Here is a 24344-nt window from a genome sequence, read left to right on the forward strand (position 1 = left end):
CGCTTCTTAAATCTATTGGGGTTCGAAAGTTGTTAGATGTCGAAATTATCTTTGTTACTTGTAATATCGAAATTTTGGATTGTATGTTTATTTTAAGAACTACTTTTGTAACAGTGCTTAGATGTCGAAGTCCTTATATTTTTTATGCTTTCATTTTTCCCTATAAATATGGGAAGGATACTTTAGAGGTTAAGAACTTTCCAGATTGTATCCATATTATCTTTTATCCTCTTGTATTCATCTGATCAAGCAATACAAAGTGCCAAACAGATTATATTTAGATTTCTTGTTCTAAATCATTTCTAACTCTGATTTTGTTTGATTACTCGCTTCAATCGGAACTACAAAATCCATTATTGTCGCCCCAATGCGCGACGGGTAAAATCCTGGTTATATGTAAATTAAATAAAAACCATATTATATAGTTTAGATAACATGTTGCTATCATCGATAAATAAAATATATGTACATTGTTTCTATAAGTAAAACGTGTAAGTATATTGTTAAATAACTTTCAATAGAAATAAAAAAAATATTATTAATGTAACAGACATGAGGAACACTTGCGAGTATACACGAGTTATATACGATGGATTTACAAAGTCAAAACTAAAAGAAGCCACATGGCACTAGAAAGCCATATTGTAGAATTTTCTTGTGTTAGGAACAAACTAGACACCTAAAATGCTAATTAAGGGAATCTTTAAAAAGATAACAAGACAAAGATCAAAAGAAAAACAAAGGGAAAGATGTGTATAATAAGTATGCAGGGTTATATTTACTATCTGTTTTATCACCATCTCTTGGATGAGCTTTTGCCGGTCAAACTGCTACCGCTTGGTGATTTGAACAGGCCTGTAAGCAAATTGATTTACTTATTTGGTGTGTATTGGATTCGGACCGATGTGAATAGGAAAAAGATTGCAATTTTTTGTTCCAATAAAAAAATGGAACAAGATGAGACAAGAACCTGCTCCCAATTTCTTGTGTGTGCAAAAGACGTTACTTCTCTATCATCCTCATCATTATAAATATCCCTAGTAAGAATGTCCGGTCCACGCAATCCCATTCCCTATAACAAAATGCGACCTCAAGGTTGCATTTTTTACACTGGGTTGGACAAGATTCGTAGGTCTATTTTCAATGATGGAATGAGAAGGGCATTCATGTCTTTTTATGTCTTTTTTGCACAGACGAGATCAAGAACCACAATCACGAGTGTATTACAAGTAAAAAGGCGAGTAATGAATAACCAAAATCAAGTACCTTTTGCAGCTTTAGGAAGGTCCTTTGATATCTTTGACAGTGGTCGAGAACTCTTGGCGCCTGATTTTGGCCTACAAACCCATTTTTTATATTAGTGTTCTAGCAAAACACAAACTTATCGATAATTTAAACATGGGGAATCTATACAAGCTATCAAGATCAGATTTAATTCATGTTAGTCAAGTAATAATAGATCATATATATAAAGATCTCGCAATGCGGAAAGACTTACTACCTCCGTCCCAATTTGATAGTCCACTTCTGACTTTTGAAGTCTTTTTTCTTCAATTTTGACCTTAAATATTTTTGCTTTTGATAGATAATACTTGATGCAAAATATATGAATGGATTATATATTAAATGTTTTTTAATTGTTATAAGTTTTATCAAGTAATATATAACAAAAAAAAAAACATTTACGGTCAAAATTGAAGAAAAAAGACTTAAAAAGTCAAAAATGGACTATCAATTTGGGAGGGAGGGAGTATTACTTATCCTAATCTGTTCATTTTATTGCTTAAATTTATAAAACTACAATAACATAATTTTGAACTATTTTAGGTTTGTCTCGTTATCTTGAAGTGGTATGTGTAGTAAAAGTAAAATGTTTGAGTTGTGAGCAAAACAATAACAACATTCATTCATGACTAACATGAGTAGCGAAACATGGTACCCTCTTTTTTTGATAGAAACTAAAACTGTCGTGGAACCACCGATTCCGGAATCAAAACCGTATTTAGCGGTTTTGGTTCCAGTTCCCGTTCCTAAGGTTTTAGAACCGCCCTCCGGTTCTTTTTTTTTTTTTTTTTTTTTGAACTGCTACCCGTCGGAACTGGTTTTGATTACATCTTAGGAAGTGCCAAAGAATTATGATTTTAACATATATTTTGAACCCAAAAAATAAGTATAGCTAATAATAAGAACTATCTTTTGTTTTTCTAGCAATTCCTTTTCTAATATGAAATCATAATAATTGATTTTGTTTTGTCTTTTCCGTCTATTCTTTTCATTCCTTTTCTAATATGCAAATACAACCAATTCCGTTTCAAATATTTTAGGAACCGTTGAGTCTGTCAAATTTAGCTAGGGTATATATATATATATATATATATATATATATATATATATATATATATATATATATATATATACACACACACACACACAAAAGTTCTTTTAAAAACTTAAAGATTTGCAACACGAGAACTAATCTGCTTATCATTTTTCAAAACCAAGACCACCAATATTCTTCAAATGTTGCATCTAAGAGGGATCAATGCTAAAAAAAAAAAAAAGATTTGATGAATTTTTTTTTTTTTGGAAATATGGATATATGCACATGTAAATATGCATTAATGCATATTTATGTCTTTTGTGTGTGTGTGTGTTTTTTTTTTTTTTTTTTGACATTTTCAAGTTTCGATTCTCTTAAACGATGGTATTAGAGTCCGGTTGTTATGTTGGTTTTGAAAAATATTGAAGAAAAACACAAATATAGATATATATATATATATATATATATATATATATATATATATATATATATATATATATGAACATTCAAATGTGCATACATGTACATTTCAAAAAAAATCGTCAAATCTTTTTTTAGCCTAGATATGGCTTAGACACACCATTTGAAGGCTAATGGTGGTCTTGGTTATAAAAAATGATGAGCACATTAGGCTTTTTCGAGTTGTCGTAAATCTTTTAGTTCTCAATATATATATATATATATATATATATATATATATATATATATATATATATATATATATATATATATATATATATATATAATGTGTGTAGAATCTTACTTGTTTGAGGTGTGGGATGATTTTGAACCTTCACTTGAGGGGCTGCTGTCAGCAGAAGCGGAGTAAATATCAAGGTCTGTTTCCGACAGAAAGACAAGTATCAGCAGCGCCAAATCGAAATCCTTAAATCTGAGGAGCATCATTCTGAAAAATTCTGACCTTCGGCGGCATGACTAATTGAGTGCCGGAAGGAGCCATCTCTTCGAGTGGTAGGGGGTTTATAGGCGGTGCCGTCCAGTGACCTACGGCTATTTTCGGATCGGTTTACCTTTGCAGCACCAACGGAAGAAGACTTTACGTTGCTGTTGCGTGGAGAAGCTCCACCTTTCGAACTCGGAGTTGGGGGAGAAGACCCGTACTTCGATGAACGTTTATCGCTGCCTGTATTTTTCTTATCTTTAACACCTTGTAGTCGCTCAATCTCCTCGTCTTTTTTTGCAATTGTGTATTTTAGAGAACTCACCTGTTTATTGAGTCAACCCAAAAACCAAATTCAGATAACAATAACGCTAATAGTATTGTAAATGATTATATTTCTTCTCTTTTATGCTTATCAAACAGAGAAAAAAAAAAAAAAAAAAAGAACAAACTATTAAGACATTTTACTTTGAAAAAATCTACCCACTTAGAGCAGTAAAAACTGTTTGGTATGTGAATGATATTATGATAATGAGAAGACTGTTCAGAGTACCGTACTTAAATAGGAAGAAATAAAAACAGGATGCCATAATAAACAAAACGATGAAAGTATGTTGTTATTTCTTTCTTGTATATAGTCGTATTCATAGTTGTCAACTCGTAACTCGACTCGTGTCTCGAAATCCAAAATTTTAAATCGTGATTCGAATCGTAACTCGACTCGTAAGAGTCATGACACTATATATATATATATATATATATATATATATATATATATATATATATATATATATATATATATGATATAATCTTTCTTGATTATTACATATTTTAAAATGAAATTAACAGACTCACAAGTCTAATAGTTGAAAATTTACTTTTATATAAAAAAAAAATCAAAAGAAAAGAACTATAACCACTTTTTGGTGGTTAAACAAAGACCCAGTTAACTTAAAGCCCAACTTTAAGAAGGATTGTGGCCCATGCTTCGCATGTAATATATTACACCCAGTTAATTTTATTTGAAACCCTAGCCGCTTTTCTTACCCTCTCAAATATTTCCTACCACGTGGTTTCTCTTTTCAACCTCATCTTTTCACCAAGAAATGAACTTGTTTCCACATGCTTTTCCTCCTAGCTCACATCTCTCCCAACATTTTCTCGACCAAAGTAGAATCTCAAAACTCAGACCCAACAACAAATCGGGGCACTACAACCGCTTAATAGCTCACAGGTTTTATGACTCGTCCGATTTACGAGCCAACTCGACTCGGTCCGAGTCACTACTTAAATCGGATTTTTTTTACGAGTCAGAAGAAAAACGAGTCATGTTACGAGTTGTCTCGTTTTGGGTATCAAATGGCTCGACTCGTACGAGTCAACTCGTGACTCGTACGAGTTTAACAACTATGGTCGTATTGGCAAAGAATGAGCATCTAGAGAGATCAATGGATTCTTGCATTGATTTACATTGTTGTCGTCAAGCAATATGTATGTCCATAAATTTGAGGAGAAAAAGAAAAATTAGATATAAATGCATGAAATTTTCCATTAAACATTTGCATAAAATACCTGTTCCATTAATTCCTTGATGTTACTACCCTCTTTGCAACTCCGAGCGGGGCCCAACTCCACTCCGGAAACCCGTTCAGCAAACTTTAATGTACTCAAACTTTCACTATAGCAAGGTACTTCTGGGTTTAGCTGCACCAACATAAGTGTCTTTGCTTGACCACCTGTATCAAGGAGTACAAAAAGACTTAAAACACATAACTGCAAATGCCAGAAGTTAGGCTTTTTGACTTAATGGGAACAAAACTTAGGATAATAAATGAAAATTTTATGAATAAAGTGTTGTTTGAACAAAGACTGTTTCTTTCCGTTTTAACGGGATGATAGTAAATGACTTGTACCAATATGTTTAAAAAAATGAATTCGATTGAACATATTCAACATATTCAACAGGACAAAAACATCAAACATGATGGATAAAAATCTCAAAATATTACACCCAAAATGTGTTTTCCTTGCATACTGTCCATTGTATATGTGATGAATTTATCGTTATAACAATTTTCTTGTGTGATTGGACAATTCAATTTAATCAATAGATTCTCCACCATAGATGAGTATTGTAGTCAAGTAAAAGATGTATAGATTGCTTAGGGGCGTTGTTTCTTTTTGACTTAATAGACTTAATGGGGGCCCACATTAATCTGTGAGTTGTATATCAAGAGCAGCAAGAGGGTACTCACATTTTATCCTAACCTTCTACAAACTTTCCCTTGTTTATTTTTCCTTCCTTTTCCCTAAATTTGCCAGCATTATCTCAAATATCTTTTATACAAGACAGATATACAATGGCTGTTTGTGATCAAAATACATGCAAAATCTTACTAAGAGTTCATTATTTATAGCACATGTTAGTTATAGACTTATATCAGTACAACCCTAAAATAGGAGAGCAACATGTGTGTTATACAGTTACATTTGATGAAAACCAAAGTGTTTGATCTTCAAAGTTTCATTTTTCCAAAACTCTCAACAAGTATCTAGACTTCTCTAGAATCAATCTCTCTCCGAAATTCTTCTTGTTCTAGAAAATTATGCATCTAAAAAGGACTACTTATGGTCTTCATGTTTTATCGAAGATCACTTTTTATGATCTTACAATACCGTTGAAAAAGTTGTTGAGATGAGCCAACACCATGATTAAGGTGCTTAGGACTTACTCAAGTGGGGATGCCTAATAAAATGTGTATTGTTGGCAAGCATAATTATACGTGCATAACATATATAAAGAATATTTGTGAAGCATATTCATAAAGCATTTGTAAAGTTTAACCATTATATTTCCATGTGCATTAAATAAAGATAGAAAGAAAGCTATGCAACCAGCATGAACATGAAATTTGCATCGATTGATCCATTGCATAGGGTGAAGTAGGTTGCGCTCACTTTGCGGTTAAGGTTCCAAGCCTAGTAAAGCGGTGATTATAGATTGGACCTTTCCAGCCTATAGGAAAATATGATAGGAGTAAAAACAAAATTATTGTTGTATAAATTGTTAAAGCATTTCAAATATATATTGTAAAGTAACGTTGTTTGAGATTTCAATAAAGAAATGAAGGATTCCTTGAAATATTATCTGTTATTGAGTGTTTATTTTAATTCTCAACCTTGAGAATTTCAAGAGCATTAGACATTTATTGGTGATTTAAAATTTGCACATGACTACACGACACATGCTTTGTGTTGATGATTACCAGGTCATTTTGTATAATTGTAACTTACATGTGAGCTAAGGGGCTTCGTAATTTGTACTCTAATATATGTTTGGGTATGTGTGAAGTGCACGCATGTTTAAGATCGAATTAGAAGCCAGTTCGACGACAAGTCGAGGGTCCGAGAGCAACGCCCCTAGCGGGGTCCAAGGGATTATCCAAAGATGAATTTCTTGTAACCCGGTCATAGGATAGAAATATCAATTCGGAAAGTGTTTACACGATCCAATGGGTATCCAGGTCTCCACTATAAGCACTTTCAGAGGAAGCAACAAATAATTTCCCAGCAAACTTAAAACGTATTATATTTCAGGTAAAAAAACATTATAATTTATTTTTCAGAAAACAACCCCAATAGACAATGTTGGGACCACCATCAATAGCAACCACTGTTGCTAATCATGATGAGTGACCGGAAATATTTCTAGTATGCACTTTTAAAGGTCGCGATAGATAATGTTCTTTTATCTCACAACAACAAACCAGAGATTCTTGATTGAATCTGCTCACCAACTTGTTGAAAAAAAATCACCGATGCTCAAAAAATGAGAGTGGATGCTTGGACGTACTCTGATTTTTAATGTTGAAGCTATGTATTGAATGAGTTGGTGGGTGGGTTGTATAACATATATTGCAAAGCATCAACGACAAAGAAACTATTGGGGTCTTTAGAATGTAAGACGTAATGGAGTATACCATTTGGAGGCTAAGGAAAATGTAGGGGAGCACGGTCAGTCGTCAATCGTGTCAATCGTCAGAGGCCTATGAAGGCAAAGGAAAGTCCTCAAACAAGAAAGGAAGAAGAAAGGTATAAAGTATAAACATGCGTATTGCCTTTTGGTTTTCATTTTTACCTCCGTCGATCACAAAGGAGATTAGAAGTTGATGAAAGGATTTTGTGATACCAAAGGGAGTTGAAGAAGACTTATCAAAGGTCACTTAGAAATCTTCTTATGAAGGCATAAGAAGATTCACAGAATGAGTGTACAAAGGTTCCTTGGTGCCATATGGTTTGTTTCGGCCAAAGTATCCACTATCACTCTTTTGTTTTATTGATTGTGAATAAAGAGAAGCTAAAATGCAATATAGACTAAAGTTTTTGGAGCATCATGTGAAGTTAACATATGTGTTATGAAAGTCAACAAGACCCTCATCACCATCCCTTTTCCTAATGTACTTACCGATACATCTATGGCACAGCTTTGTCAAGAAGGCAAACTTGCAAAATATATTCTATATGTTTGGCAAAACATCATGGCTGGTTTTAAGAACTCAACCAAAGATATGACTCTTAAATCCGTTTTTAAGCGATTGATGCTGACATGGGTTGTCTACCATATGTGGATGTAGAGGAACGACATTTTTTTTAGAGATGGGAGAAAAAACACTAGAGATGTGGTTAAGGTCAATCAAGAACTACTAACACATAGTGTGATGTCTGGAATACATTCCAAAACAACCTAAGCAAGTGTATGCATACATTGGGATAGCCAATCAACAGCTACCAGCACACAGTGTGATGTATAATAGTAAGTTCCGACAAATTTTCGTAAACATAGTACCATCGGACAAATAATCTCAACTTGAATTATCAATGTTGACCATGTAAAGTCAAAGGATAACATTGCGGATACGCTTAAAAAGGCTAAGCAAAGCGTTAGTAAGTTGACTAGAGGAATGGGACTGAAGACCCTGAATGTATGAATATAAATGAGGGAAACTTAACCTAACTAACTGGAGATCCTCTGGACAATGTAACTTGAAGTTTGATAGCCTCATGCAATGAAGTGGTTACAGGAGATGTAAGATGGACCATTGTTGTTACCTGAAGAAGTTCGACTCCTCATACATCATTCTTTTATTATATGTTGATGTCATGTTGATTGTTGGATCAGACATGCAGAAAATCAACAAGTTGAAGAAGCAGTTATCTAGAGAGATCGAGATGGAGAATGTAGGGGCTACTAAGAAGATATTGGGCATAAGCATAACTAAAGGCAGAGTTGCATGTATTTTAAAACCTTTTGAAGCAAAGTTCAGAAAAGTTCTAGAGAATTCACCATGACAAATGCAAAACCCGGAAGTACACCCTTGTGAAATCAGTTGAGACTCTTAAAATAACAGTCCCTAAAGACGGAAGAAGACAAATTACAAATAAGAGATGACTAAATTTTTGATGCCTCAATCGTTGGTAGATTTTGGTAGATTGATGTATGTTAAGGTGTGCACAAGACCAAGTATTGCTCATGTAGTGGGAGTTGTGTGCTGATTATGTCTAATCCAGGGAGAGAACATTAGGAATTAGTCAAGTAGTTCTTACACTACTTGAAATTAAGGTACCTCCGAGACTACCTTATGCTTCAGAAGAAAATAAGTAGTGTTGGAAAGTTTTGTCGATGTTGATTTATGGGGTTGCATGGATCTGGGAAAGAGCACAAAAGTTTGTGTTCATAATCGGGGTTACAAAAACTGGTTGAACATTCATGTTACAAAAGAGTGTTGTTCTTTCAACTATAGAAACAAACTACATAGAAGCTAGCACGGAGCTTATATAATTGAAGAACTTCCTAACATTACTTGGAATGCAGCAGGAAGATTGTCTACTACATTGTGACAATCAGAGTACAGTTCACTTGGCAAAGAATCCAGTGTTTCATAGTCAACGAAACACATTCAAATGTGGTACCACTTTATCGAGAACTAATAAATGATGAGACTCTGAACTTGAACAAAATCCTTAGTATGAAGAAACCAACAAACATGTTTACCAATGTGGTGACTATAGAAAAATTGCAATAGTGCATGGCTTCAATTGGCCTTCCTGGTACTTGAAGAGAATGTACAGACTAAATAGAGCGATTAGGGTTACAGAGTTTTAGTTTGGATGGCAGCATATTGGTTCATCAGCCTCTACGCAAGAGATTGTTGAGTTATAGAGTGATCACCTTTTTTGACACTATAGCCGATAGGCAGACCAAGAAATAGGACAGTGCCCCAAGAATAATTATTTCGTAGGCTAGCTCTTATATCATTTTGTTCTTTAAATTCGTCATGGGCCATTTTTTGTAATCAACTCTGCTCTTGGCCTTATTGGTAATTTTAGGTCAACTTAATAGTATTTATACACTTTGAATTCATGTACCCAGTGTATAAGAAAGCTATTCGGCATAAAGCAATAATATATATATATATATATATATATATATATATATATATATATATATATATATATAAGGCTAGGTTCATGTGTTTCTTACATTTATTGTGTGCTAGAATACACCAATAGGAATTTAGTAAAATTAAATAATTATTTAATTAAATAAAGATAGATATTAAATGATTTCCATAATTATATGTATATTAAAGGATATCCATAATTATAATTCTCTTTTGAAAAATTAAATATCCTCCTACTTTTTATTCCTACAAATCATCATACCCAATGAAATAGTGACATGTGTAACATTTAATAATATTTTAAATAGTAATATGACACATGTCATCATTTAATTGGGTAGGAGGATTTGTAGGAACAAAAGTAGGAGGATATTTAATTTCTCTTCTCTTTTTTATGGAAACTAATTAAATTTGTCATTAATGTCAGCAATAACATTCTTTCAGAATGGATTCGCATCTAGGTTTTCATGTATGGGTTCGTGTTTTGTTTATGGACATACTCATTTAAAATACAACAAAGTTGCATGGAATATGAAGAACGAGAGTGTTACACTCTCGTTCTCCATGTTCTAGGCAACTTTGTTGTATTTTGAGTGAGTGGGTCATGTAACAAATTACGAACCATACATAAAAAACTAGATGCAAATTTATTCTGAAAGAAAGTTATTGTTGATATTAATGTCGAATTTAGTTAGTTTCCATAAAAAAAGATTTATAATTATGGATATCATTTAATAAACATATAATTATTGAAATCATTTAATATCTGTCTTTATTAGATTAAATAATAATTTAATATTTACTAAATTCTTATTGGTGCATTCTTACACACAATAGATGTAAGAAACATTTGAACCTAACTCTCTCTCTCTCTCTTTCTCTCTCTCTCTCTCTCTCTCTCTCTCTATATATATATATATATATATATATATATATATATATATATATATATATATATATATATATATATATATATATATATATATATATATATATCCCTCTCTCTTTCTCTCATGTTCCCTATAGACATCTAATCATCCTAATCGTGTGAACCATATAAAATAATTGTGTCTTTGTTTTCCATTTTTCATTATCACTCTATGTGAAATCGTCTATCATTTATTGAAGTTCTTAAACCCTAACAAGAATTTTTTTGTAGGTGGGTAAGTAAACGTTTATCGAGTTTATAAAGGATCCATTACCATCTATAAGAAATGAAAGTCCAAGTGGTGTACCCCACCTATGTATATCATAAGGCTATAGATATAAGTTGTAAATTTTCAGGAATTGTGCATGTAAGTGCACTTTTCACATACATAGTTCATCATGAGGAGCTTTTCATTTTAGTAATGATAGTTAGTTGGTAGCGCCGACCCATCGAATTGACTAGCCACTAGTTGATTTGATTGACTTGTTAAGCTGACCGGCAACTGATGCTAACTAACCGAATTGATCGCTCAACTACTACTATTGAATGATCTAGAACCTCACCCTATCCACTAGACGTTAAGCTAACCAGTAACTGATGCTAACCGGCCGAGTTGATCGCTCAGCTACTACTATTGAATGATCTAGAACATCGTCCTATACACTAGACATACTTCTTGAGCTTACCGAAGCTTATCGATTAACGTGTTGACTTGCAATTACAGTTTTAGATTAATTTCCACCCTCAAGTATCTTTTAACACTCGTTAGTTCTTAGTAGTAATGTTATTAGTTTTGATTAACGAGAACTTACTTTCTAGATTAACAATGGCAGATTAGCTTGAATTTCACCGCTATAAATTGAGATGTGCACTTATTACAACAAATATAGAAACGTGGATAACAATCATGAATTTAAGAGTGGTCCACGTTAAATAAGTATCAAAAACATGTTCCCACCCCAATGACTTTTCAAACAAAGTTTGGATCAAATTTGACATTACAAGCTGCTTAGATTGTGATATTATGAGACACGGGTGTAAGGGCATTTTAAGGGAATCGTGTCAAGCACAAACCTCAGATATTCCAGCTTAATATGATTAAGATGGAAGTTTGGCTATAGTCCTTTATTTAGAAGGAATTTCAAGCTAAGGATCTAGAAAATTGCCAATATTTTTTAGTCATTGAGGTTTCTAAACCTCGTAAAGAAATCTTCCTTTGTTAGGAAGAATAGGTTTTTGAAATCCTTCTAGAAACTGGTATGCTTAATTCTCCTGATGCCGACTCAACAAGGATTCCTATGAAAGTAAAGAAAATTTATGTATAATCATTATTTAATAATGACACATTGTACATGTATTTATACTAAAAAAATGTAATGATAATGATAACAAAGATAAGTTCCTATAAATATATAATTATTTATTAAATATATCTAAAATTAAAAAAATTATATATTAAAAATATTAATATAATTTTCTAATTATTGTAATTATATATATATATATATATATATATATATATATATATATATATAATATGCTCTAAGCTTGTTGCATATACACTCAACCAAATGAATAACTTTGTGATCATATTTGTTAGCCAATCAATAAAGATAACGAGCTCAGTCAAAATGATATCATTAATGATATCATTAAGAAGCTTTTCCATCAATGAAGTGAAAAACAATTTCTATGTGTTTTATTCCTTATGGAAAATGAGATTAGTGGCAATGTATAGCAACTTAGTTGACACTATGAGCTTCCTTGGAGTAACCTTACAAAACTTTAATTCTTTGAGAAATTATTGACCCTTATAACTTCACATATTACATTAGTCATTATTGGATACTTGGCCTATGTAATTGAACTTGCTACCACATTTTGTTTCTTGCTTCCCAAGAAATCATATTGCCTTCAATCAATACACAAAACCATGAGGTCCATCATAATCCACATTTGAATAACATTAAATCTCCATAACTTTTATTCTCATACGTAAAGCCTTTCCCAAGAGCTCAGATTGATCTAAAACTCATAACATGGTTTCCCAAGAGCTCAGATTGATCTAAAACTCATAACATAATTGGGGAACCACACACAAGTGAGGTAATGGATATGCATTGTAACGAGGAAGTTACTTTCTGACAAATTAAGCCTATATGAAACAAGTTGGGCATGTATAATATTTCTGCTCCAACTTAAGGAGTGTTTAAGTTAGGGTGAACTAGGGTTGCCATGTAGAAAATATTAGAATAACAGGGAAGAAAGAAATTTAACAGCAATAATGAATGTATGAATAGAGAATTGAGATGTTACCTAGTGAGGTTTGAAGGACCTGAGTAAGCTTGCTATTTCTGAATGGAACATGAACACTTTTTGCTGACAAGGAAAAGATGACATCACCAAGGGCAGCTAAAGACTTGTTGATATGTTGTGCTTCCTTGAGTCGGTCGGCAACGACATCAGTAGGATCTACTCTTTCGCATCCCGCCAGATCTACCAAATGAAGACCAGCATTCAACGAGGCACCATCCTTCAGATCCGTTCCGTGAACATGGATCGTTACAACACTGTCATATTATACATAATTATTCATCAACCATATTCTATTTCTTTTCTACTGTATGATGGTTCTCAAACCAGATTTATTATTATTTTTCTTTTCAAAAATGGATTGATTCTCCATGATGTCAAACTTGGGCAATTCATTTACGACTTAATGGGGAAAGACTTTCTCTGTTAACTTGTTCTTCCTGCACAAACTCTATATTTAAGGCCACTACCGCAAATAGATGGAGACCAAATTTGTAACAAGTTTATGACCCTTTTTTTTTTTACTTTCAGCATTAAGTGAAAAAGAAAGACCCGCATTAAATGTTGTCCATAAACGATGCTTTAAAAGATATCTAAAAAATGATGGTAAACTTGGGGAAAAATACAAGTAAAAAATAAATGAGGGAAATTTGTAAAAAAGATACAACTTAATGGGAAAGACTTTTCTATTAAGTCATTGTATCTGGATTAAGTCAAAAGAAACACTTATATATAGCTTACTAAATTAGGTTAAAAAAAACAGACAGAACCTTAGCTAGGTCAAAGGGGCCGAGTTTTACTTCAATAAACATATGATGACATTAAACTTATGTCTAGAAGCAAGAACTAGGAATGTACTTTCATATATTTTTGTAGTATTGTATCTTACTTCTATTACATCGTTGCTTTTCCAACTTTTTTTCTTATTAAGGCGTTGTACTTTAAAAAAATGTAAAAAAGTATAGCATTGTACTTAACATTGATATAATTGGGTATTTTTTTTCAAAGTACAATGCTGTAATACGAAGAAATGAAAGTAGGTTGATATAATAAACAAATCAAACCTGTGTGATCGGCTGCTTCTTTCATTCATGGAAGTAGATCTTCTAGCTCGGTTTTTAAATCCAATTTCCATTAACCCCAAAACATCAGCTGGATCGCTGACCTGGCGCACATTAGCATCCGGGACAGCTAAACTGCTTTGTGTGGTTGCTAAAATCCCAAGTGTGCGCAAGTCAAGGATTAACATAAGATGCTATTTTCTTCAATTTACTAGAAAAATTATTATTTTAAATAAAGCTATAGGTCTGCAGGTGGATCCAATATGATATTGGTATCTCCAAGTTGATAGGTAAATGATAAACATTAGAACTTTCTCTTTTTATATAATGCTAGATGCAAGAAATAGCTACGTACTTACATTATTGGTTTATTATAGCATCGTGCTTACATTAACATTGTACTTTGAGTAATCCATCAAATTATAGCATTTTACTTTCTATCTTTTACTTATTTAGGTAGATTATTCAAAGTACAATGCTATAATAGAAAAAATGAAAGTAGGATGCTATATTGAAGAAATCAGTGAAAGTATGTTGCTATTTCAACATCGGGAAAAACCACCAAAAATTACCCCCCAAGTATTTGCGTATTTTCGCCGCATAAACATGAAGCACAAATTAGACAATAAGAAAGTTAAATTTCAGAAATTATGTCAAGGGTTTGAGAGCATTCAGCTCATAATGAAAATCTAGGGGTTAGGGTTTGGTGAGTGTTTATTTATTTATTTATTTATTTTGAGGGGGGGATTTGTTAAACATGAGACAATAATATACCAATAAAAGGATATTTTTTTTGAGAAGTATCATTTGCTAGCAAGTCTCTGACTTGTTCATTATATATTTCAACCATTTGAACCCTCACGTCATACTTGTAAGTGCTTCTACTTTGAGATATTTTGAAAAGATCATTTAAAGCGCGATAAATGACTCCCCATTCTTCTGGAGATCCTTTGTCAGGCCCACTCTATGGAAAGAAACCATTCAAGAATATTTCACACATGTCTAAGAAACTAACAATATAAACATGATAATAAATAAATAAAAAAAAATAGTGCTACAGGCATAAAATAGCAACATACTTGTGTTTATTTGTTTATTATAACATCCCACTTGCATTTCTTTCTATTACAAGAGTGTACTTTGAATTTCTTTTTTTTTCCTTCTTCTTAAGGCATTGTACTTTAAAAGATCTATCCAGTTAGAGCATTGTACTTTCAACTTTTTGCTTATTAAGACATTATACTTGGAAGATTTTTCCAAATTATAGCACTGTAAAATGATTTGTAGAAGACAATGCTATAACCGGTAGATTTTTCGAAGAGCAATGTTGTAGTAGAAAGAAATGAAAGTAAAATGCAACAGTAAACAAAAGAACGAAAATACATTGCATTCAAACCCTAAGAAATAACATCAATCATGGATATACAAAGAAAGGAGTATACCATTGTGTAGGTTTTCCCGGATCCAGTTTGACCATATGCAAATATACAGACATTGTAGCCATCTAAAACCGATTGCACCAGTTGTTGTATATCTCCATACACCTCAGCTGCCAACATCCATAGAAAAATGTTAGCAAATTCATATGTTCCCAATTGAATATATATACTCATAATAATTATGGTATTATAAAAATCATAAACTTCACTTAATAGAAGAAGTCATAAGTAAAACTTATCTCAAAAGATTGCAACTAAAAAATTGAAGTAACCTTGAGTAGCACGTGGACCATAGACCTTATTGAACTTGAAATTCCTGCGACTTTCTTTCCCTGGTTTGGAGGGATTAGCAACAATTAGCTCCCCATTTTCACCGATATAATCAATAATTGATTGTTTTTCCTTTTGACCAGGAAGAAACGGTCTTATTCGACAGTATACCCGGATATTTCCTGTTCACAAGAATCCCATCAGTGTTCCTTCACACATATCAAATATCATATCATCCTAAATAAATCAACCTTTTAGTTCTTGAATTTCATTGTTTAGCTTCTTGTTTTCATTAATGGCTGCTTGATAGCTTTCTGCTGCGTCTTGCATTACTTTAAGCTTTGTCCCTAAATAAGAGAGAAATAATCATGAGATTATCTATGCTGTTACATTTACAGACCACTCCAGAGATTGATGAAATTTTTAAGACAAGAAAAAAAAAAAAAAAAAAAAAAAAAAAAAAAAAAAAAAAACCTAATTGATCAAAATCCTCGGAGTAGCTCTTTTGAGTTTTTAAAATTTCCTGGCGGACTGATTGAGAAGCAAATCTTAGTTCCTGAAATATATATAACTTGGATTATATCAAAATATAAGACGCAAAAGTCTTTGTTTTAGTGACGTGACATAATAATAATAATAATAATATACCTTCAATGCACCAAGTTGGAATTCTGTAAATGTTTTGTAGATATGTTCTTTTTTGTTCCACCATTGACTTTTTGACCGAGATTTAGCCTCAAGCTCTTGCACATTCTTCTTTGACTCATTCAGATGATCTTCAAACTCCTTTAATTTCTTCTCAAGATCTTGTTGAGTCTTTCTAGCACTTGCTTCTATTTGTGAGCAGTATTCTTGATGTGCTTTTCTAGCATTCTCAAGTTCTTGCTTCAAATCTGCAATTTCAGCATTTCTGCTATCCTTCTCTTTTATTATTTCTTCCACTTCGTGATCCTCAATTTTCTTTTCCATAGGCAAATTCATCTTTTCAGGCTGAAACAAAACACATAACATAAGAGGCAAAAACAGTGTAAGGGAAGCAAAAAGAATTTGTATTAATTTACACTTATACATGGTACTGTATAGTCGTGAATCACCTAGAGAGCATTTCGTTATTGGAATGAATGGATTCTGTCAAAGGAATTGGAAAGTGTCACATGTTTGGTTTGCAGAAATGGATTTATTTATAGTTAAACTATAACAAATAGTAGGCCTTTGATGTTCAGAGTCTATAAACATGTACCAATATAAAACTTTCATGCATCTAAGTGTAGAGGAAATTGCAAGAAATAACTATGTATTTTACTCTTGCTACAAAATATAGGCAATCAACTCTATCTTTTACCTATAAAGCCAATGTGCTTACAATTCTTTTCCCATACTTACCAATAATAGAAATATGTAAACTAAAATTTTTATAGTGTACTTTATTTTTTAACCATACTCATAACATACATACATACATACATACATACATACATACATTTCCTTACCCAAAACAACGGCTTCCTAATATTTATTTACAATAATAGCAACACTAATCTAAAAATAGCAAGCGTTTCATAAGTTTCACGTAACAAATTGCTATTTATGACAAAAAGTACATACGATGTTGTTATATGCAAAAAGATGTAACTACAACGCCTATTTTGGGTAAAAAGAAATGAAGTAATTTTCCCATTAAATGTACCCCATAAACAGTAAACATATTTTATATGATTTCATGCTATCCAACTTTTATGGAAATTGTAATTAGTTTGAGAAAGAGAAATGAACTCACCTGCAAAACTACGCCCTTCTTGCCACTTCCTGTTCTTGTCACATCAACCTACAACAATAACAACAATCTTTAAGCCTTAGCCCAGTTTGCCATCTTTTTCTTGTTAATTTTAGTTCAACTATATATTTTTTAACTAATACAGAAAGACCCAAACAATTTCATTTAAGTTTTAACTTTTAACAAATTACATATATGGTTGACTTTTCAAATATGGAAGGTTCACAATTAGGAATAAGCTGGTGCAAGTGCATGCAATGTGTTAAGAAGTAAGTTTGAACTTAGTGACTTTGATGTGTACTATTTATTAACTAATGACATTAAGTGTCAACAAACATAACGGGCAAGTGTGAAATAGAAGTTTTGAGGTTTGTTTATGTTTTATGTCATAACATTTTCTTTCAATCATGTAAGCCTTGCAAAACTCGCTAGGCACTACTAGAGAGGAATGGATTCATCGGATGACCTAAGTTGTAAAGAAATTAGTTTAGGAAAACAAAATATGACCAAAATCATAGAAAAATAAGTAAATAACAAGTTCAAAAATAATATATGTTCAAGTCTTTATCACCTCGTATAGTAAGTTTTAAACATGTTCAAATGGTAGGTTGCTCCATATTCTTCTATGATACGGACTTCATCTGCTTCATATTAAAATTCATTCCTTTCTATTGAACTAGAAATTCTTCGAGGTTCATCGACTCCTATAGGCATATATAGCTTCACTAATTGCCTAAGTGGGGATTAAACGCCTATGTGTCGGGATTTTCACAACACTTTTTTTTTCCTTTGTGTTTTAAAATGCCATGGTCTTGTTTCCTATGGGATTCTTTTCTTAACTTCTTTTATTCATTCTACAAGATACATAATGCTTTCAAAAACTGGCATAGTTCATGCGTGGTAGTGTCGAGTAGAACAATAAGCTTCATCCTAGCTTAAAAAATGCAAGATCATGATCTCAACTAATATACAAAAATCGAATAGGAGGACCATATACAATTATTATGTACACAACAATCATACAAAAGCAACACAAGATAATAAAAGATATAATAAACTTACCTTTACCTGATCAAACGGGCTCATCATCATCTGTAACAATGAGAATCGAATCCAGTTATTGTGAGGGAAAGTTCAAGTGACATGACATGACATGACATGATGGCCTTCTACTAATTTTTGCATGCATTGGATTAGGATTAAGACTAATGTCAATGGGGAAAAATTTTATAAGTTTTGTTCCATTTAAAAGGTGGGACAAGGACTCGCCCTCAATCTTTCATCTACACAAAAGAGATGAATGCCCTCCACATCCTAATCATAGAAAATTACATGAATGGTCCTTGTGGTTTGGAGTAGTTTGTATAGATGGTCCCTAACTTTTTTTTAACTCGGAACATCCCTATAGTTTAGTTTTGTTTCGGATTTGTTCCCTACCAAACCTGAAATAAGTTTTGTTTTTTTGTTATTTAAGAAGTTAAATATCCTCCTACAAAATCTTCCTACTCATAAGATTATGACAAGTGTCATAATCAAAGGATAAGATGAGGAAAAAGAATTAGTGGATTACACTTGGCAATCAATGAATAGGTAGGGGGTGAAGTAGGAGAATAAAGTAAGAATCAATTTAATTTTCCTTTTTTTTTCATTGTTGGTTTTTAATTTTTAGCAATATTAGTTTGAATGGCCCACTCTACACTACAACCAGAACCACATAAGCATAATGCTCAACCAGAGAGCCCAACAGTTTCCTCTCTTTGAGGAGTCGGCCACCATCCTCAACCCATCATCTCCTTCCGACATCAAACTCATAAATTCAGCCATGGGGAGGGAGACCAATGACAAGTTGGGGAACCTGGTTTCTGAAAACACATACTACATCTAAGGAAGCTTACCTTCATTTGATCAAAGTGATTGAGCACCGCCTGTGAAAAAAAACACATATAGATAAATAAATAAATATGTATTATTTTAAAGAGCATATACATATAAATAACAGGTGCTACCTACCTTTGACTCTCCATTGTTCCCGTTTGAAAGGGCTTCAAGGACTCTAATCCGCGACTGATATTTCTCCTCACGTGTTTTGAAAAGATTGTTTTGCTGCATGACAAAAGAATATATATATATATATATATATATATATATATATATATATATATATATATATATATATATATAGGGCTAAGTTATAATGTGGATGGACAATTATTGTGTGGACGTGTGCACAGTGCTATTCTATAAGAATTACCAAGAGAATAAGTTGTTTAGTAATGCGAATACGTTCAACCTTATATAAATATCATCATTTTCATGTGTTCTCACTAATTTTTATTCATTTTTGTTCTCACACATCGTTTTTCACTCACTTTCATACTGACAGAATACGACTTGATAAACATTCTGACAGAATGAAAATAATAATAAAAAGTCTATAATAACTTTATAGATGATTTATTTAGTGAAAATGTGTGTTAATAACAATAGTTATGTAAGATTGAACGTATTTATATTATCAAACAACATATTTTCTTTGTCATTCTCACAGAATAGCATTGTCCACACATCCGCACAATAGATGTCAATCCACATTTGAACCTAGCTCTATATATATATATATATATATATATATATATATATATATATATATATATATATATATATATATATATATATATATATATGGGAGGGTTAATGCGAAAATACAAATAATTTGCGAAAACGCGAAAACAAGAAAAAACTATGAGATTTTGCCACCTCAACCTTATATTTTGGACAATAATCCATCTAAACTTTGAACTACATGATGATAATCGATTACACATGAGAAATTATTTCATATTAGCAAAATATGAGTTTTGACATTTTTATTATAAAAACATAAATTTAAAAGTGGTCAAGAACATGAAAAAAAAAATAGTTGATAAAATCATCTTTAAATCTATATTATCATACCACAATCCAATATAAACTTATTATCATTAATTTATTGCTAATAAATTTAATTTTTATAATACTTGTGTTTGATTTTTATAAGATAAAATCTGTTTTTGCGTTTTCACAGGATATTTATGTTTTCGCATGAACCTACTTGTGTGTGTGTGTGTGTGTGTGTGTATATATATATATATATATATATATATATATTAAGCTGTAAAAAGGGAAAACATATAGACTCCTTATAATGTTGTTTGCTTTGCTATCGCTTTTTGTATACTTAGTATACAAGGGTAAATTCGCAATTTTAGTTTCCTTGATAAGTCGTTTCAAAGTTTGATTAGTTTATTGATCTGTTCTTAAACTCAATAACATAATTTAAAGAAATGACAAAAATTTTGATATTTTAAGTCTGAGGTACAAATTATATGACTCTTACAGTTCGTAGATGTTCAGCTTGAGTGGAAATACGCCGTTCAATCTCCTGCACGACTTTCCTCATGAGGCAAGCAACACGCTGGAATAAAAACATAAAAACATATATATATATATATATATATATATATATATATATATATATATATATATATATATATATATATATATATATTAAAAGAGAATATTAGCTTTATATTAAAAAAACATATTTCACGTTTTACAGAAAGAAGAAACTTTTCTGTAACAGCATACATGAGGTATTTCACCATTCTTCCTGCTGATGCTTTCGTCTAGAATCCCATTTACCATGCTTAGAAGCGACTGTGTAGGGGCAATCTGGACAATAAAAGATTTTGAAATTATAGAAGCACGATAGTGTAAAATCTGAATTAACAAGGGACAAAAAGCATTAAGGAAATCACATCCAAACTGTTAGATTTCATCAACTCTGAGATTTTTGCTGCAGGAAGATCAGAATAGCCACCATGTTTCATCTGAAACACTTCATGAAATCTATGTCCAGCATGATGCATCATGGCAGTAGTAGCCTCTGCAGAAAAGGAAAAGGGTATCAATCATTACTCGCAACGGACAATATTACCCCTCTTAAGTCTTAACTTATAACAATGTAATATTTATACCAGACATCATAGGGCTGCGTAAAGCCCGGTGAAATCTTCGAGGAGATACATCTTCTTGGTAACTATCACTGGTTTCACTGCGCTCATCTACATGTTGATGTTTCCATCTCACAGACTCGCTTCCCCAGCTTTTTGGTGACGTGGCATTAGGACTACCTACTACTACATCCTTTGTCATGAAATGTGCTTTAAGCGTTAAAAGGCATTCCAACACTATTTTCATGGACCCCTGAACAATAAATGTAAATTAACCCCAGTAATGTCACACAAGTGTGTGTATGGTGGGGGACAAAAAATATTTATTATTACCTTCTCTAGCTCCGAGATATTAAAATGTGGTAGATTCATGTCATCCATGGCTGCAAGAAACTTTTTTACATTATCTGATTGTGCTTCTGACGAATGATGAGGATTGCCATACTAGATCAAATATATGATGACAGAAAAAAGCATAATCAAAACTTTGATCAACATTCTTCAAAATTTCATTTCAACTGAATCAGAATATTCTACCTCAATAATAGGTCCTTGTCTAAGCTTGTTCATCAGTCGACACAGAATAGTACCATCAGCTACAAAACTTCTCAACTCCTCATCTGAAGCATTCACTGGTAGATTCAAACTGGGAAGAGTGCTATTCAGCCACTCTATAACACATGTTCTCGTCTTGGCTATATATATATCCGCACAAAAAACTAAAAATCACTTAAAAGAACAAAAAACAAAACCAACTTTTACTTATATGTTTTCATTCAAATGCAAAATGCAAAATAATTTTACTGGTATAATTAAGTAGATTTTTCAACGTACAAGGTACCCCAAAAAAAAAATTTGGGTTAATTTTCAAATCACATTGCCATAACAAGAAATGATTGTGCAATATAAACATAAAAATGTAAATACGTTGTTGTTTCTTGCATTTAGCCCAATAAAAAAGTGTGAAAGCAAGGAAGGTGATGCCAAAGCTTGAACCTGACACCTCACCTCCTTACTTGTCTGTCGGGACAAGCATTTGGGAAGTACAAAAAGTTTACCATCATTAAGTGATGTAGGCTCAAAGATATCACTGCTAGCAGATGAGTTTGAAATGTTGTATCTACCATAATCATGTGCCTCATTATCCATTATACAAGTTGTTATATACCACTTGGTTTGGGAATCTGGCAGAAAAAGAGCCCCTGTATTGAAATTAGAACACATGATCCTTAAATATCAAATAAAAAAGATAATAGACATCCAAAAAGGGGAGTTTATCAGGCTAGAAGCTTGCATAACATATTAGGAACAACTTTTTCGTTCATTCATGAATTTATCCAATGTCTACTCATTTTTCACCTGGCTAGTCATGCAGTTCTAAGTTTCTTAATTTTATGCATTGTAGTTCGCTTTACTTTAGGATAACAAAACTGAAGTTATTTGTACTTTCTGAAGTGCAACTCACTACTTCTAATCAAGCTTCTAAACGCATGTATCTCTATTGTAACCAATATTGTAATCCAATTGGAACCACAAGTTCCCTTAACTAACAATCATCTGAGTATAATCAACATGTTACACTTCCAAAATATGAGTGATTATGATTCATTTCTGGATAAGGGGATACCATGTTTATAAAATTATATTCAGAAAGCATCCCACCATAATGAAAGAATGTTTTGACACCAAGCAATAGGAGAGCATCCGGCCATAAACAAACAAATCTCAAAAATATACAGTTCCAATCGCTTGCACTACAGAAAAGCATGCAAATAATGAATTGGAAAATATAAGTTTAAATAACAAACAGTGGTGGGCATCACATTTTTCTATCATATGAAGAACGAATTGGAGAAGGATTCATAACAAATACCAAATTTTGATTAAAACCCACGACGGAATAAAAATAGTGAACAAACCTGATGGAATTTGAAACAAAAAGAGAGAGACCCATCAACAAGCGCGAAGCAAAAAACACAAGCAATTTTTCTCTTTTTTCTTCTGTTTGGTCTTCGATGCACCGGGTACGATTGTGAAGATCGTTGAAGTTCTAAGCGTGCACCGCGAAAGTAGGAGGACGAGTCGGAGATTGAGTTTTTTTTTTTTTTTTTTAAATGGGTTCTTTTCAAAACTATTTGTAAAAATAAGGCTCTTTTAAACTTTTTGTAAAAAAAATATATAAATTTAGCTAAATATACTAATTATTTTGTAGAAAATAGTCAAAAAAAAAAAATGAAATTGCAAAATTTGGCCACCGAAATCGTAGATGGGAATGGTCCATCTGCGATTTTCACATCCCATCTGCGAATATACAAGTGGCTAAAACACAGTGCCACTTGTATATTCGTAGGTGGTGTATTTTTTTTTTAAAAAAAAAAATTTGTATATATATAGGGTTTATCAGGCTAAAATCGCAGATGGACTGTGTCCATCTGCGATTTCCTCTCTCTTTGATCTGCGATTTTATGTTTTTTTTATTATTTTAACTATGAAATCAATAGGTTTGACTATGAAATAACCTTATTATATATAAACTTTTGTAGAAAATTATTAGTTTACTTGTTATTTTTTTAGAAAATTTCTTTAAAATCTCTGTAAAAAAAATTATTGAATATTTTGTTTGTCTTGTAACTGATAGGAGATGACAAGTTATTGAAAAAAATGTGGAATTCGTATGTCCATAGGGAGGTATTTCTGAATGCGCTTTGATATTTTCTAAGTATATTAGTTATAGTGATTTTGTATCTTTTGTGAGAAGCAAAATTGGTTTGTTAGACAAATATAGAATTAGTCTTCGTTTCCATCATCCTGAATTGAATTATTATATAGTCATAGTTGAAGACATGGATGTTAGAATGTTGATAAATGTAATCAAATGTAGTGGA

The 24344-nt window shown here is 32.1% G+C and overlaps 1 protein-coding gene across 1 annotated transcript; it reads right to left on the reverse strand.

Moving 5' to 3' along the window:
• Positions 1–518: 518 nt before the first annotated feature.
• LOC111899143 (kinesin-like protein KIN-14C) lies at positions 519–23554 on the reverse strand. The gene is made up of 25 exons (XM_052766081.1): positions 23379–23554; positions 22518–22661; positions 21997–22154; positions 21793–21903; positions 21484–21712; positions 21265–21392; positions 21095–21178; positions 20844–20921; positions 19478–19570; positions 19363–19392; positions 18530–18559; positions 17471–17518; positions 16342–16683; positions 16168–16249; positions 15945–16040; positions 15696–15875; positions 15427–15533; positions 14772–14948; positions 13988–14148; positions 12927–13180; positions 4794–4957; positions 3243–3546; positions 3084–3159; positions 1267–1337; positions 519–855 (listed from the first exon to the last, which is right to left on the reverse strand). The coding sequence occupies exons 2-25, from the start codon at positions 22606–22608 to the stop codon at positions 794–796; spliced, it is 3156 nt and encodes a 1051-aa protein (XP_052622041.1). The 5' UTR covers positions 22609–22661; positions 23379–23554; the 3' UTR covers positions 519–793.
• Positions 23555–24344: the final 790 nt, after the last annotated feature.

This window comes from Lactuca sativa, chromosome 8, assembly GCF_002870075.4.
Source record: "Lactuca sativa cultivar Salinas chromosome 8, Lsat_Salinas_v11, whole genome shotgun sequence".
Lineage (NCBI taxonomy): Eukaryota > Viridiplantae > Streptophyta > Magnoliopsida > Asterales > Asteraceae > Lactuca > Lactuca sativa.

Excerpts from the sequence above, each read along its gene's own strand:
- LOC111899143 (XM_052766081.1), bottom strand. The coding sequence starts at position 22,608 with ATGGATAATGAGGCACATGATTATGGTAGATACAACATTTCAAACTCA. Across the intron at positions 21,179-21,264 it reads TGAAATCTAACAGTTTGGAT|ATTGCCCCTACACAGTCGCT; the intron begins GTGATTTCCTTA and ends TTTATTGTCCAG. Across the intron at positions 17,519-18,529 it reads GCCCGTTTGATCAGGTAAAG|GTTGATGTGACAAGAACAGG; the intron begins GTAAGTTTATTA and ends TTATTGTTGTAG.